Raw genomic sequence first — 17456 nt, forward strand, 5'->3', positions numbered from 1 at the left:
TCAGACTTTGCCCGGATAAGCCAGTCGTCCAGGTAGAGATGGATTAGGACTACTTCTTGCTGAAGAAAAGCCACTACTACCACCATTCACCTTGGTGAACGTGTGAGGAGCGGTGGCCAATCCGAACGGGAGAGCCTGAAACTGCAGGTGCCGGCCCAGAATTTTGAAGCGAAGGAACCTTTCGTGCTCCTTGCGAATAGGGATGTGCAAGTAAGCCTCCGTGAGGTCGAGAGAAGCCAGAAATTCGCCAGAGCGAACCGCTGCTATGACCGCCCACAGGTTTCCGTTCGAAAATGGGGAACCTTGAGAGCCTGATTGACCCACTTGAGGTCTAGGATCGGTCGGAAAGAGTCGTCCTTCTTGGGTACGACGAAGTAAATGGAATACTGGCCGGATCCTTGTTCGTTTGGAGGAACAGGTACTATGGCCCCTAGCTCCAGGAGTCTGTCGAGGGTTCGACACACCGCAGGCCTTTTCCGAGTGCCGCAGGGAGATATCAGGTGGCGGTCCAGAAGGTCTTGAGCAAATTCTAAAGCGTAACTGTTTCTGATCACATCCAGGACCCATTGATCCATAGTAATTTTGGCCCATTCCCCGAGAAAAAGGGACAGACATCCACCTAAGACGGGAACGGAGGAATGGGCCTTCCGCATCTCATTGTGAGGATTTGGTGCCGGATCCTTGGGGGTTTCCATCTCGGAATGGCTGACGTCCCCAAAAGGAATGAGACCATGCCTGAGATCTGGAGGGGGTATTCCGCTGAAAAGACCCACGCAGCTTGTGGTACCTGCACTGACCTCAAACGAGAGCGTGAAGGAAAAAAGGATTTGAACTGTTTAGGGTGGTCCTCAGGCAGCTTATGAACCTTGTTGACTCCCAAGGATTTAACAAGCTGTTCCAGGTCCTCTCCAAAAAGCAACTTAACCTTAAAAGGAAGAGAGCCCAACTGCGACGTAGAAGAGGAATCCGCCGCCCAGTTACATAGCCAAAGGAGTTGCCTAGAGGAGACCACGGAGACCATGGCTCTTGCCTGCACCCGAAGATCATAAAGGGCATCAGCGCCATACGCAATCGCCCCTTCGAGCTGCTCTGCTTGTTCGGCCTCTGCAGCCGGGAGGTTCTGGGTGCTGAGTAATTGTTGAACCCACCTAAGGCTCGCCTGCTGCATGAGACTGCTACACACTGTTGCACAGACCCCTAAGGACAGCACCTCAAAGATTCGCTTGAGGTATAGCTCCAACTTGCGGTCTTGAAGATCTTTTAAAACCCTCGTGTCCACCACTGGGATGGTAGTGTGTTTGGTGACCGCAGACACCGATGCATCAACCTTGGGGACTTTAAGCATGTCGAGGGCCGGATCTGGCAGGGGATACAGCTTATCCATCACCCTGCCCACCCGGAGGCCAGAATCGGGGGGATTCCCATTCCCGGAGTAGAAGCTGCATAAGCATAGGATGAAATGGGAAGGTACAAAGCAGAGCCCGTAAGCCACCTAGGACCGGATCCACGGTGCGGGAAATGGATGCACTGGCAGAAGTGGAGGCACTGGTGGTATCTTCTGGTGGGACTTCAATCCCTAGTTCATCCAGAACAAAGGGAATAAGCGGATCCAGCTCCTCGTGTTTAAATAACCGCAGGACCCGTGGGTCATCTCCTTCTTCGGGTGGATTCACAAGCAGCAGATCCGGATCTGAATCAGAATCTGGAAAAGAAGCAGGTTGTGGAGGGTGAAGAGTAACTGAGCCCTTGGGTACAGTGCGGACCCTAGTAGCCCCTTGCGGGTCCGGTGGGCCAGAGCCCTGGCCACAGACCAAATGAGGAATCTTAGCCGGGGGAGGACCCAGAACGGGATTCCCCCTGTGCCTCCAAGCTGGCCAAAAAAGACATGTGTAGAAGAAGCACGAACTCTGTGGAAAAACCATGGTAAGGCTTGTCAGGTACCTGTGGGGGAGGGGCCCCTTGAGAATCAAAATTTGTAACAAGGGAGCCTATGGGGCTTAAGTCAGGCGGAGAGTGTAATAAATCGGGCTCCCCTCCCCCCTGAGGCTCTGAAACAGCTTCGAGGTCCGGGCACAAAATGGCCACCGTTCCCGCGATTTTCTGAGGGAGGGCTGGCCCGGACGCACGCTTAGCGATCTGACCCGGGTTGTCGACTTAGAAGCAGTCCCGGAGGGTCCGTCCCCTCAGGGTAAGCAGACAGAGCAGAGCCCTTCGCGGGAGAGCCGCGAAGCAGGCTCCCCACAGGCGAGGCAGAGAGGTGACCTCTGCATCAGGCGGCAAGAAATCAGCCGAGCTGAAAAAAATAGTGAAGTGCAGGAGCCGGAAAAACAGCTGTGAGGCGCTTAAATCCCTGCCGGTCAGCTTAACAGCCGCATAAATAGACTTTTCCCCTCTGCTTCAGATTAAAACAAGCAGAAATACTGTCTCCTTTAATCCCCTTTTTTTTTTGTTTTTGTTTTTAAACTTTGTTGAACTTTCACCACAACAGAGGAATGGCAACGTCTCTGCAAGGAGACCTGAGGTAAGAACATCTTGGGGGAGATCAAAACAGTAAGGGAGAGTGACTGGACCACCAGTATCACCCCTGTGCAGAGAAATTGTTAAGGCTACCGGGAATTGGAGTCCTAGGCTGAATAATCAAGGGGAAATCCCTTCTAGGACTCCTTAAGAGCCAGGAGACAGAACTGTCTCCGCTAAATTTAAACACTCTGTTCCATCCTTTTTTTTTTTATATTTTAATACTTGCTTGACCCAATGTAGGAGAAAACACTGAAATATCTCTGAGGAGAGGAACCACAGGTTCGTCTGACTGCATTTTGCTGGAACCAGAGAAATACAGAGAAGCGCAGGGTGAACTATGCCCATATATGGTATGCCTTTCAGTTATTTTTTTCTCTGGTTCCATCTGCTGGACAGGGGACACAACCCGCTGTCTGGACTGATCCGGGTATGTATAGGGAAAAGGTGCTTAAACAAAGGCTGTACAGAAATGGATTTACCTTCTATATGCTGGTGTTAGGCACCAATTGCACTATGGGGAATTCTTATTGAGTTGGTCTTGAGACCAGACTCAGACAAATGTAGAAAGTACTTAAGCAGTTTTTGTATGTAGCAGGAGAAAGGAATTAAGGCCTATAGCTCACACCATAAGGCAAACCTCCTCCATTTAAGTCCACAGGATTTCCTAGTGGAATCCTTTTTTGAAGCTTAAAGAACTTGAGAGACATTCTCTAATAGATCAAGGGGTTGCAAAGTCAACCTCTCAACATCCAGGCACTGAGAACCAGGGATCCGACATTGGGATGGCACAGCTGACTTTCATTCTGAGTTATAAGATCTGGGAAAGTCACTAGCTTGATGATTGATTCCCTGATGGACATCTCCCCAAGGAATGGGAACCAAATCTGCCTCAACCAGAATGGGGCTATGAGTATCAGGGTCCCCTTGACCTCTTTCAGCTTCAACAGTCTTCGCGACTAGTGGTATTAGAGGATATACATACAGACGGCCCTTGCCCCCACTGAGCGATAAGGTGTCCAAGGTGATTTATTTATTTATAAAATTTATAGCCAACTGATTTTCAAATCTCAGCAGAGAATATGTGAATATATCTAATATTGTATCCTCACAGAACACAACTGACAATATAAAAAAAGGTCTTGCCTAATACAGAGCCAACCTAATTGAAAGCCCATGACAAACAACAAACAGGGCTAGTTTGCTCTGTGTCCTTTTCCTGGACCAGAAGAGTGGAACCTTCCTGTTCTGAGGGGACACAAACAGATCCACCACGAATATGCCCCCACTGCTGGAAAATCTGGTTTGCTATCCCCAAGTCCAAGGACCATTTATGTGGTTCCAAGGTCAGACTCATTCTGTCCATGAGGACATTCTCCAAACCTGCCAAATGTGTGATCTTGAGAATGATCCCTTGAGAGATGGCTCAGTCTCTCAGCAAGCCAATCGCCTGCCACAGGGGGTATGTGCCCGTGCCTCCCTGCTTTTCGCGACCTGTTTTGTCTGTTTCGAATAGGTCTACTTTGTTAGCCAACCAGTCTCTGAAAGACCTTAGTGCCCTGAGTTCCAGGAAGTTTATCTGATGAAGCTTTTCCTAAGCAGACCAAAGACCCTGGGCGCAAAGACATGAGATCGGATGTAACCGTGGTGAAGATAATTTGGACTGGAAAAATCTGGAAGGGTATACACGATCATTTTGGAATTGTCTCGTCACCAGGTCTGGGAGTCCCTGAGTGGCTGTATAACATGGATGCTGTCATGTAGATCCTGAGTGACCTGCTGCCACTGAGATCTGAGGGTCCACTGGGCAAACCTCAGATGGAAATGAGCTAAGGGAGTGGCAGACTTGTCTGAATCCTCTCCACTGCAGATATCAAGGTGATAGCCCTCTGCTATGGAAGGAAGACTCCTATCTGAATCATGTCTAGCAGAGCTCCGATAAATGCCATCTCAAAGGCAAAATAAAAGTAAATTCAAAATGACATTGTGTATCGAAATTTTTAAAAAATGGGCACTTCCCTTTTCTTTCAGAAGCAGCTTTGTTTGTCGACATCTCTAAGTTTGACACAGTGACACAGAGAGAAGTTTTCCTAAGCTTTTGCTGAGCAGATGAAAACAGACAGAGGCAGAATCACACACAGGGATGCTAGAGCAGGAAGTCCTGTGCATGCTCAGTAGCCAAAATGGAACTTTCGGAGCTATGAGAGAAAAATGACTTGGATGGCACAGGCAGATGTTGTCACACAGCTCGTGTGGCTGTTGTTCCTTCTCTATGGACAAGCACAAGACTGCAGGGCCCTACGATGAATGATCCTATGAATAATGAACCCAAAACACAGGCCTAACAGCAGGAGAATGGTGGGCTCCACAGAAAAAAGAGACTTAAGGGGTCCCTATGTGGACAAGAGGTGTGTTGTCATGCTGGACATGCTCAGAGAGGCACAGTCAAAGTTCTAGAAACTTTGAAATAAAAGTTCTGGGCCGGGTTCCATCGGATAGTGTCACCTACTTGTGAGGACCAATATCCTGCTTGTCCTCACAGAAAATACAAAATCTCATCTGTTTCTTAGCTCAGACTCATCTCTTTGGGCCTTACTCTAATGTCTCTTTTCTTTATTGTCCTATATAAAACTTACAGCATTTTTTATAGTCTTTCCCATGGCTTTAAATGATAACTCTGTACTGGAATATGTAAAATTACACATTGGTTGTCACCATAATCCAGAAAAGTGCAGAGAAAAGCTAACATTCTCAGTTCTCTGGGGCACATGGAGGAAGAGGAAGGAGATGGAAGACAGAGGGAGCTGGAAAGAAGAGAAAGTTGGGGTTGTGGGGAACAGGCACTGCTGAAGGAGAGAGAAAGAATGTTGCGAAGGTGCCCTGAAGGAGAGTGAAGGAATTAGAGGGACACGGGAAGGGAAGTGGCATGGTGCGAGAGGTTAATTGCTTACAGAGCTGGACAACAGAATGCATGGGCCCCACGCCTCCCAGAATCCCTGGCAGCTGGTTCTTCCTGATGTCCGTCAGCCACTCATTCAGCGCGTAGCTCATCACCTTGTCCACACCCAGCAGCCTGGCGGGAACAAGAAACCACACTTCTAACCAATGAACAAAAAGCAGCAACTTCAGAGACAAAGGGACTGGGAGGGTGCAGTAATTTGTAGCATTAAATCCTCTCCCTCACTATGGGGTGGGGAGCTATGAGCTTTCCACCTTATAATGATTGACCTTGCAGGGTTTACTGAAAAAAAAAATAAAAATCAAATGGCATCACTAAAAGTCTGGAAAAGCTGGGATAGAGGAACACCCCTTGGAGGAAAAAGAGGGTTACCACATTCCCATCATACACTGGGACCATTGAGAAATTAAACTGAAAACACCTCTTTCAGCTTTAAACTTTTAAAAGAGGAAGTGAGTGGGTGGGGGTCCTCTGTAGTGGAGTCTCAGGAGACAGAACTGTCCTCTTCCCCCCCTCAGTGCTCCTTACCCATGTCGGCAGCAGAGACGCTTCAGTTTCAGCTCTGAGCAGTTCAGCTGGGCCAAGCCAATAAGAATCCCTGCAAAGGTCCCCTGCAGATGGACGACATGACAAGGCAAGAGTAAGGGCCAGTGAAGTAACTAGTCCCCGAGGGCTGTGATGTCAAGAGATGACATTGTACTTGAAAGCAAGAAAACTCCCAGGTTCCTCCTTTTGCAACTAGTGGTGGATAGAGAAGGATTATAAAGAAGACATGGATCAGCCAATCTCATCTCCACTGGAAATGGGACAAGAGGTAATAGGGTGAAACTACATCTAATGAAAGAGCAGATGATATGCACATCTGTCTGGGATGGGTTAGATACATCAGAAACTGCTTAGTGGCTCGGACTGGACCTAATGGCACTTGAGATCTCTTCTTGTGCTCATTCTCTGACCTCCCAAGGGTCCCCTTTCACCCCCTCTCAAGGATTTTAAGAATCAGAGAAAAGAACTTGGAAATTATTACTCACAACTTGGTCCATTGTGACATGTTTGCCATGGTAGTCCAACCAAATTGGCACTTCAGACGTAAAACGGAACTCTCTACCGGAAATGAAGACAAGCCACTGTCAGATTAGGCACAGAAGTAGAGGCCAAACATTCATATCAAGTTACATTTAGGGCAGTTTTCAAAGCCATTTCTATGGGCTTTTTGAAAACTGCCTACCCTCTGTGTGGATAAAATTATGTATAGCATTTGTAGCATTTTGCAGTTTGCTTGCCCCGGTGTTTGGAGGAATTAGGTCAAGGAGGCGACACACAGTTTTGGAGTTTTGAAACTACACATGTTGCCTTTGGTAGGAAAAAAGTACCTGCAGAGAAAGTGTTAGCACATCTCTGCAGGGATTTTTTTCCCAGGGCAATAATCAAATCACAACTACCCAGGGCTAGATTTAAGATTACTATGCCTACAGGCAGAGGACTGGGGATGAAGGTTTCTCCCCAAGAAATCAGAGCGTATGGGGGCGGGGAGTGGGGGCAGAGCCGTTTTTGTCACACTCTAGGCACATTGCTTATGTTACCTAGGCCTTTTACTCAGCAGCAGCTCAGCGCACTGCAATTTCGTACAACAGAGGACAGGAAGGAGGAGACATTTTGGTGTTCTACCTGAAGTAGATTGGTTGTTCCGTGGAGGCTGAGGAGGCATTGGATGAAGAGCTGTTGTCACTGACAGTGGCCTCCAGGGAGCCCATCAAGTCAAGCCCCGGGGTGAGTGCACCCAACCCAGCTTCTGTCTCTTTGCCTGGCGCTTCTGCATCCAAGGTGGTGCCAATTTGATGACCAGAGTCTGGCCGGGCTGTGGTGAGCAAAGAGATGCTGAGAAAGGGAATCCATGTGCTTTCTTTTTTTTTTTAACCTTTTGATTTTTGGTTTTGTAAACAGGTGCCAACAATTAGACTTCAAAGCATTCCTTTGTAACAACTTACGCTCATATCCATAGAAATCATACAAACAACATGATTTATTTATTTATTTATTTAACGTTTCTTTTATACCGATGACCGTTCGCACATCGCATCGGTTTACAGTGAACACAAAACCATTGGGCGGGGCCCTTACATAAAACAGATAATATACTGAACTAGGAAACATATGATTGAAATTAGGGGGGAGCCCTTACATCAAAACTATTTACATTACATGAAGCACAATCATTTAGCCTTTCCCATATTTTCTAACCCCATCAAGCTCTTTACCTATACAAATGACTACTACTCATCTACATATATCAGTCCCTTATATTTTTACCTCGCCAGATCCAATATGGCTCCCACACTGCCTTATCCAGATCTATCTGGTTCCAGAGCATATACATCAGCTTTTCCATTATAGCAATATCTGCTACTTTGGTTTCCCACCACTGCCTAGACAGTGGGCATTTCCACTGATTGGCGATTATAAGTCAGGCAGTGTGAAGCAAATGCTCAGCTAGCTTTCTATTATTACCCATGTCCCATCTATTTGTCCATTTTCCCAGTAAATATAGAATGATATCTGCTGTTAACTGTTGTCTGCATATTCTGGAAATACAGGGAGGTGCCGAAGGGATAAAGTAAAGATTTCTTTTTAGCAGGGATGGGGGAGGAGGCTCCGGAGGCCCAGACTGGCAGCGCTCATTTTTTTTTTTTTTTTAACTATAGACTACTTTTTAAAGATTGGGGCACATTTTTTTGGTGAGCAGGGAAGGGGGGGGCAGGGTTTAGACATGTGGTGGGAGGATGGGCAACAGGCCGAGAGACCCATGACTTGGTGCCTGCTTCTGAGATCTAAGGTTGTGTAGCTAACTTAGCCGGATATACCAGAGCCGGATAAAGGAACCCTTCCCCGGGATGCACCCAGAGTGCCCCTTTTATATGTGGCTATAATTTAGCCACATAACTGGCTGAAACTGCCATATTAGCCATTTACAAGGATAACTTTTCAGTTACCCGTCTAAATGGCTTTTGAATACTAACCCCATTACGTTTATATCCAGGCGCAGCTGTTTAATATTCCCTTGCCTGTCTTAAAGCCCATATATAACTGAACTTTCTCTCTTAGCTTGAATAGCCTTGGCAAGCAAAGAACCCACTTTCCCCCCCGTGCTTCTAATAGTTTTGCTTCAAAAATTGCATTGATTTTTAGGGAGTCCTCGTTTCTCTCGCCACTGCAAGACAGGGTTCAACCCACTCCGGCACAGCTTTGGCGAGTGCTCGGTACTACCCAAGGGGAGGCCTGGGCTGGAGCTGCTTCAGAACTACTCCTGGAGTAGAGAGGACCAAGATCGGTCTTTACAGTGAACAGGCACAGAGCAGCACTGGCAGCAGCTCGCTCTCTCTGACACACACACTTATGCACTTCACTGATGACAGCCAGCTGAGAAGGTCTAAGGAGAGGAAGCCCTGATGAGCACCAGATGGGAAGGATTAAAGCCAATAGCCTCATTCTATCGAAAATCCCCTGCATTACCTAAATACCTATTCCGCCCACTCTGATCGTTCCCCAACTGCATCTTCCCAAAATCCTCCCCCCCACCCCACCCCGTTCAGTTTTACCTTCCGTTGTGATTTCGACTGGGATGACAGGGTTAATGCCGGCAGCCAGGCTCGTGAAGAAATCCTTCAGGAAAAACAGGGCATCCTGGAGGGGAGACAGATAAGGAAGAGAATCAATGTGGGGTTGGGAACATGTCATGGATATCACACCAAATCAGGGCCGCTACAAGGATATTAGGTGTCCTAGGTGAACCGTACAGCCTTGTGTCCCTTTTCCCACCTCTCCCCAGTTCTCCCTACACACAATTAATAATTATGCAAGTATAGTAGATTTTACATGAAAAAAATTCTCAGGTAAAAATAATCACAACATACATATTATATTTACATGCACTACTGTGGTACCAACCAGAAAACCCTCAAAAAGAGTTGCTTGGAACTCATATGGTATTAGGCCTATTGTAAGTCTTTCTATTAACCTCCCTGGTTACAAAGACGTCTCGTCGTAACCAGGGAGATTAATAGAAATACTTATAGTAGCATATTATTCCTCTCAATATCTGGACTTGTATTAGGGCTTTTATTTTTTTTATTTTTTTAAATTTGAAATGTTTTATTGCTTAAGATTGCAACATTACAAATTTCAATTCTGCATACAATTGTACAAATTATTATGTACATGGAAAATAGTAATGAACATCACAATAAAGATTTTAAAGTAGAGCAACAAACGCCTTGTCAAATGGCAATTAACTCACTTGTGTACTGTGTCTGTGATTAATACATTGGCATAACAACCTGAAAAATGCAGTACAGAGATTCAATTCCCCCTACCCTCCCCCCTGTTTAACATGGGTGATATATAGCATACTAAAGCTAAAGCACTAAGTATTGGAGAAAAATCGCCTATCCCATCCTTTGCAGACTCCTGGGCTGAGCCTTCATCTTGAATCTAATGAGTCTCTTCCCTCGGCTAGTACTTCGAGGCACCCTCAGAAGAATCCTGGCACCTCTTCCAAATAGAAAACAGTCTCCATGTGCTCCTAAAGTTGTCCATAGTATGCCGAAGATAAGCTGTAATTTCAGCCAGTCTATAAATTTGCTCCACTTTTTGTTGAATGTCCGACAGCGAGGGGAGTCGTGGGGATCTTCATCGCCTTGCGATTTCAATCCTGGCTGCTACAAAAATAAAGTTAACCATGGTATTGGTGTGTTCCTTTCCCTGATGTAGAGGAAAACCTAATAAGGCTTGTTGAGGAAGGATTGAAATAGGAGAATGATATAATTGAATTAACCAGGTTTCCAATTGTAACCATAGAGGGCGAATTTGTGTACAATCCCACCACATGTGAAAGAAGCTACCCAATGTCGGACATCCCCTCCAACAACTGCTTGAGAGTGAAGGAAACATATGATGTAACCTCTCTGGAGAATAATACCAACGGAATACCATTTTCCAACAGTTTTCAATAATATGTGAGGCTATAAGTCCCTTTCCCATATTAGAAAAGAGATCTTCCCATGCACCCTGGGAAAAGGTTCTATGGAGATCTGCTTCCCAGGCCTGTATATGTATTAGGGCTTTTATAACTTGTGTTTGGTATGAACCTGGCTTTCAAAAAGCCATGAGTAAACTGAAGAGAAAATTAGGTCTTACCTTTGATAATTTTCATTCCTGTAGTACCAAGGATCAGTCCAGACTCCTGGGTTATGCCTCCGCACCAGCAGGTGGAAACAGAGCAAAACTTGACGAGCTCTGCTATATATACCAGGGTGCCACCCACAGCCTGTCAGTATTACTCAATGTCAAAGCAGTAGAGATCCCCCATGTAAACTAACTATGTACACGAAGATCAACCGGGGAACCCTCGGGTCACTTCCCCCAACAAGAACTGGACCCAGACAACACGAACGGAAAAAAACATCGGATTGACAATGTTTGTCAACAGCAAAGAAACTTTTCATCCAACAGAGCAGACTCTCCGAACATACTGCAGAATTGGGCGGGACTCTGGACTGATCCTTGGTACTACAGGAACGAAAATTATTGAAGGTAAGACCTAATTTTCTTTTCCCTGTATGTACCGGATCAGTCCAGACTCCTGGGATGTACCAGAGCTCACTACTTAGGGGGGAAATGGAGAGGCCCGCTCTCAGGACGCCTGCTCCAAAATTTCCCTCTCTGGAATCCTGCACGTCCAAGCGATAATGACGCGCGAACGTGTGCAAGGATTTCCAAGTTGCTGCCCGGCAGATCTCTAGCGAAGAGATTTGCTGACACTCCGCCCAGTATGCCGCCTGTGACCGCGTGGAGTGTGCCTTGAGCCCCAAAGGTAGTCGTCGACCTCCCAAGAAATACGCAGACTTTATCGTTTCCTTCAACCAGCGCGATATGGATGTTTTAGACGCCATAGTACCCCTTTTAGGACCACTCCAGAGTACGAAGAGATGATCCGACATACGGAAGGCATTCGTAACCTCAAGGTAGCGTAAGAGAACCCTACGCACGTCCAACTTCTTCAGTTCCCTGGAAGACTTATCTGAGTGATCGAGATGAGAAAACGCTGGGAGATCCACCGACTGATTCAGATGAAAAGCTGACACCACCTTGGGGAGGGAAAGAAGGGACGGTCTGGAGAGTGACTCCAGACTCAGAAATCCATAGAAAAGGTTCCCTACAGGATAGGGCCTGAAGTTCCGAAACCCTCCTGGCAGAGGTGATTGCCACCAGAAAAACTGCTTTCAACGTGAGATCCTTCAAGGTGGCCCTTTTCAACGGTTCGAAGGGGGGCTCACACAGGGCCCTGAGCACCAGATTTAAGTTCCAGGAAGGGCAAGGTGACAATTGGAGGGCGAAAATGCGTTGCTCCCTTCAGAAATCAGATCAGGATGGGAAGCTAAAGACCTCCCGTCCATGGAACCTCGTAGGCAACCTAGAGCCGCCACCTGGACCTGTAAGGAACTACAGGACAGCCCCTTTGCCAGGCCGTCCTGAAGAAAAGCCAAGATATCGGGGATAGTAGCCCGGGTAGGCCGTACCGCCCGAGAAACACACCAGGATTCAAAGACCTTCCACATACACATATAGGACAGAGAAGCCGACACCTTGCGAGACCTTAAGAGGGTGGCTACCACCGCATCCGAATACCCTTTGCCTTTCAGACGGCGCCTTTCAAAAGCCATCTGCCTGATCGAAACAGACGAGTCCCTGATGTAGAAGATTCGGTATTGCAGGGAGACGGAGCGGGGCCTCCAATGTCAGATTGACTAGATCCGCAAACCATGGCCTTCGAGGCCACTCCGGAGCCACCAGGACAACCTCCGTGGGTTGGCTTTCTATGCGATGCAGCACTTTGCCTATAAGGGGCCACAGGGGAAAGAAGTACAGGAGGATTGACGTCGGTCAGGGAAGCGCCAGGGCGTCCACCCCCTCCGCCCCTGGTTCTCTGCGACGAGCGAAGAAGCGCGGCACCTTGGCATTCTGAAAGGTCGCCATCAGATCCATGGCCGGTTGCCCCCATCTGTCGCAGATGAGCTGGAATGCGTCGTCCGCCAGTTCCCACTCTCCGGGATTGAGTTGGTGATGACTCAGAAAATCTGCCTGAATGTTGTCTACCCCTGCGATGTGAGACGCGGCAATGTGGAGAAGATGCCTCTCCGCCCACTGGATTAGTAGTCGAGCTTCTAAAGCCACTGGACGGCTCCGGGTCTCTCCCTGACGATGGATATAGGCCACGGTGGTCGCGTTGTCCGACAAGATTCTGACCGATTTCCCCTGGACCAGGGGTAGGAAAGCCCGTAATGCCAGACGCACCGCCCTGGTCGCCAAGCGATTGATCGACCAGCGCGACTCCGTTGTGGACCAGCGCCCCTGTACTGAGTGCCATAAACAGACTGCCCCCCAACCTGAGATTCGCGTCTGTGGTGACCACTGTCCATTCCGGGGCCACGAGTGATACCCCCTGTAGAAGCTTGTCCGTTCGCAACCACCAACGCAGACTGGAATGCGCTACCACCGTCGGAAGCTGGAACTGTTCGGAGACTGGGCTCCAGCAGGAGAGCAATGCTGACTGCAAGGGACGCATGTGCGCAAAAGCCCACGGGACCAATTCCAGCGTCGAGGCCATGGAGCCAATCAACTGTAGGTAGTCCCAGGCCATCGGTAGTTGCATCGGCAGAAGAGCCTTGACCTGTCCTCGCAACTTGCGACAGCGGTCCAAGGAGAGGAAAACTCTGCCTTGCCGCGTGTTGAACAACGCTCCCAAAAATTCCAGAGATTGTGAGGGTTGGAGATGACTCCTGGCCGTATTGACCACCCAGCCGATCGAGTGCAAGAGGTGTAGGACTCGTCGAACCGCGGACCGGCATAGCTCCTCTGACTTGGCACGAATCAACCAATCGTCCAGGTACGGATGGACTAAGAGACCCTCCTGGCGCAAGTGGGCCACTACCACCACCAGAATCTTGGTGAAAGTTCTGGGGGCCGTCGCGAGTTCGAACGGCCCCCAGAACGGCAGTGTGCCGCAGCACACTGAACCGATGATTTCAATGTGTTATCCACTATAACGCCTAGATCACTTTCTTGGGTGGTAGCTCCTAATATGGAACCTAACATTGTGTAACTATAGCATGGGTTATTTTTCCCTATATGCATCACCTTGCACTTATCCACATTAAATTTCATCTGCCATTTGGATGCCCAATTTTCCAGTCTCACAAGGTCTTCCTGCAATTTACCACAATCTGCTTGTGATTTAACCACTCTGAACAATTTTGTATCAGCTGCAAATCTGATTACCTCACTCTTCGTATTTCTTTCCAGATCATTTATAAATATATTGAAAAGCATGGGTCTACAATACAGATCCCTGAGGCACTCCACTGCTCACTCTCTTCCACTGAGAAAATTGTCCATTTACTCCTACTCTGTTTCCTATCTTTTAGCCAGTTTGTAATCCACAAAAGGACATCGCCACCTATCCCATGACTTTTTACTTTTCCTAGAAGCCTCTCATGAGGAACTTTGTCAAACGCCTTCTGAAAATCCAAATACACTACATCTACTGGTTCACCTTTATCTACATGTTTATTAACTCCTTCAAAAAAGTGAAGCAGATTTGTGAGGCAAGACTTGCCTTGGGCAAAGCCATGCTGACTTTGTTCCATTAAACCATGATTTCTATATGTTCTGTGATTTTGATATTTAGAACACTTTCCACTATTTTTCCTGGCACTGAAGTCAGGCTAACTGGTCTGTAGTTTCCTGGATCACCCCTGGAGCCCTTTTTAAATATTGGGTTATATTAGCCACCCTCCAGTCTTCAGGTACAATGGATGATTTTAATAGGATACAAATTTTTACTAATAGGTCTGAAATTTCATTTTTGAGTTCCTTCAGAATCTTGGGGTGTATACCATCCAGTCCAGGTGATTTACTACTCTTCAGTTTGTCAATCAGGCCTACCACATCTTCTAGGTTCACCGTGATTTGGTTCGGTCCATCTGAATCATTACCCATGAAAACCTTCCCAGGTATGGGTACCTCTTCAGTAAACACCGAAGCAAAGAAATCATTTAATCTTTCTGCGATGGCCTTATCTTCTCTAAGTGCCCCTTTAACCCCTCGATCATCTAATGGTCCAACTGACTCCCTCACAGGCTTTCTGCTTCAGATATATTTTTAAAAGATTTTACTGTGAGTTTTTGCCTCTACGGCCAACTTCTTTTCAAATTCTCTCTTAGCCTGTCTTATCAATGTCTTACATTTAACTTGCCAACACTTATGCATTATCCTATTTTCTTCTGTTGGATCTTTCTTCCAATTTTTGAATGAACATCTTTTGGCTAAAATAACTTCTTTCACCTCCCCTTTTAACCATGCTGATAATCATTTTGCCTTCTTCCCACCTTTCTTAATGTGTGGAATACATCTGGACTGTGCTTCTAGGATCGTATTTTTTAAACAATGACCACGCCTCTTGCACACTTTTTACATTTGTAGCTGCTCCTTTCAGTTTTTTTTCTATTTTTCTCATTTTATCAAAGTTTCCCTTTTGAAAGTTTAGCATGAGAGCCGTGGATTTGCTTACTGTCCCCCTTCCAGCATTAATTCAAATTTGATCATATTATGATCACTATTGGCAAGCAGCCATACCACCATTACCTCTCTCACAAAATCCTGTGCTCCACTGAGAATTAGATCTAACATTGCTCCCTCTCTTGTCAGTTCCTGAACCAATTGCTCCATAAAACTGTCATTTATTCCATCCAGGAACTTTATCTCTCTAACATGTCCCGATGATACATTTACCCACACAATACTGGGGTAATTGAAATCTCCCATTATTACTGCACTACCAATTTGGTTAGCTTCCCTAATTTCTCTTAGCATTTCACTGTCCGTCTCACTGTCTTGACAAGGTGGACGGTAGTATACTCCTATCACTATAGTCTTCCCCAACACACAAGGGATTTCTACCCATAAAGATTCGATTATGCATTTAGTTTCATGCAGGATGTTTATCCTATTGGACTCTATGCCATCCCGGACAAAAAGCACTACACCGCCTCCCGGGTGCTCTTCTCTGTCATTGCGATATAATTTGTACCCCGGTATAGCACTGTCCCATTGGTTGTCCTCCTTCCACCATGTCTCTGAGATGCCAATTAAGTCTATGTCATCATTCACTGCCATACATTCTAATTCTCCTATCTTACTTCTTAGACTTCTGGCATTAGCATACAAACATTTCAAAGTTTGTTTTTTGTTTGTATTTTCATTCTGCTTTTTAATTGATAGGGATAAGTTAGCTCAGGTGAATTTTTAGTTGCAGGCTCCTGGACTGCTTTTCATATTATTGGAACGAACCTCACTGAGAAGGGCAATTGTATCTGAAGAACAAAGTGGAACCAACTAAGTCAACCATTAAATTACAAAGAAGTAAAGTATTCACTCACATGGAGGACAATCAAGATGAACTTGCTATGTGGTCAGAACTTTCACACACCGGCTGTACAAACTATAGCGACAACAAATGCATTACATCATGGTTGGGGAGCACATCTCAATATCATCTGCACTCAAAGGAAATTGTCACCAGAAGAATCCATCTTTCACATCAATCTTCTAGAAATGAAAGCATTGTTCAGTGCTCTAACTATGTTTGAGCCATGGTTGAAAAACAGAACACTATAGATACAAACCATTCAAGTGGCCATGTTTTATATAATCAAAATTGGAGGAATAGATCTAGTCACATCTCTGTTCAATCAGAAACTACCACAGCATTGTTTGAAAAGGCCATCAGAAGATGCAGTAGTGAAGGATACCTTTCTAATTCCATATAACAAAGACATGGTATTTGCTTTCCCACCAATTCCATAATAGTAAATACCATTCTAAAGTTGAGACACAACAAGGTAAGAATGATCGTGATAGCCCCCAGCTGGCCACGACAAAGTTGGTTTTGTGTGGTTACTCAGACTAGCAGCAGATACCCCTATAAGGCTACCAAGAATTCCAAAACTGGTAACTGAATACGATGGAACAGTCCTGCATCCCAATCTCCAGTATCTAGCATGGATATTGAAAGCAATAGACTACTTCAATTGCCATAAAAGAGTAAATGAAATTCTGCTCACATCCAGAAAACTTTTCACAAGGAAATTTTATAATTTCTTATGGAGGAGATTCACAAATTGGTGCACACAGCCACATGTCCAACCTCTGAAATATTCCAATATTTGCTTCACCTCATTGACCCTGGACTAAAATATTCCAGCAGAGTACATTTTAGCGCAATAGCGGTTTATCACAACACTGTTGATGGAATACCAGTTTTGCAACAACCACTACAGCTAGATTCATAAAAGATCTGTTCAATCTTAAACCTCCACTAAAGGAACCAGCACTTCAATGGGACAAATATTATCTTGACGCAGCTTATGAAGACTCTATACAAGCCCAATGGCTACTTCGGAAATGAAATTTCTGGCGTGGAAAACATCAGGAAGAATATACACAGATATTCAAAAACAGCACTTCTTAGAACACACTCCAAGTTTCTTCCTAAAGTACTATCACAAGTCCATCTGAATCAAGAAATGTTACTAACTTTCTTTCCTAAGCCACATACCACAATTGCAGAGTAGGTGTTACATACCCTGGACTGCAAAAGAGCCCTTTTATTCTAGTTGGAACTCAAACACTCAGGAAGTCAACCCAGCTTTTCATACCTTATGAAAACTTAAAAATGCTTACCTGTCAAAAAATAAACCTTCTCTAGATGGCTAATGCAGTATCTTTCTCACTGGTATACAACCATGGTTTTGGAAATACCACACACAGTAAAGGCGCAACAGATCAGAGCAATGGCTACATTGATGGCACATCACAATTTGGCAACAATCCAGGACATCTGCAAAGTTGCCATATGGTCAACTGT

At 45.9% G+C, this 17456-nt stretch overlaps 1 protein-coding gene across 1 annotated transcript in view; it reads right to left on the bottom strand.

The window, feature by feature from the left end:
- The window catches only part of ATG2A (autophagy related 2A), a 291079-nt gene that overhangs the window by 17290 nt on the left and 256333 nt on the right, over positions 1-17456 (bottom strand). Inside the window, exons 35-39 of the mRNA XM_029611010.1 lie at positions 9073-9157; positions 7145-7334; positions 6508-6580; positions 6005-6087; positions 5469-5590 (exon numbers count right to left, since the gene is read on the bottom strand). Coding sequence (XP_029466870.1) covers positions 5469-5590; positions 6005-6087; positions 6508-6580; positions 7145-7334; positions 9073-9157 — 553 coding nt within the window. The remainder of the gene's footprint in view (positions 1-5468; positions 5591-6004; positions 6088-6507; positions 6581-7144; positions 7335-9072; positions 9158-17456) is intronic.

Source organism: Rhinatrema bivittatum, chromosome 8, assembly GCF_901001135.1.
Source record: "Rhinatrema bivittatum chromosome 8, aRhiBiv1.1, whole genome shotgun sequence".
In the NCBI taxonomy this organism is placed as follows: Eukaryota; Metazoa; Chordata; class Amphibia; order Gymnophiona; family Rhinatrematidae; genus Rhinatrema; species Rhinatrema bivittatum.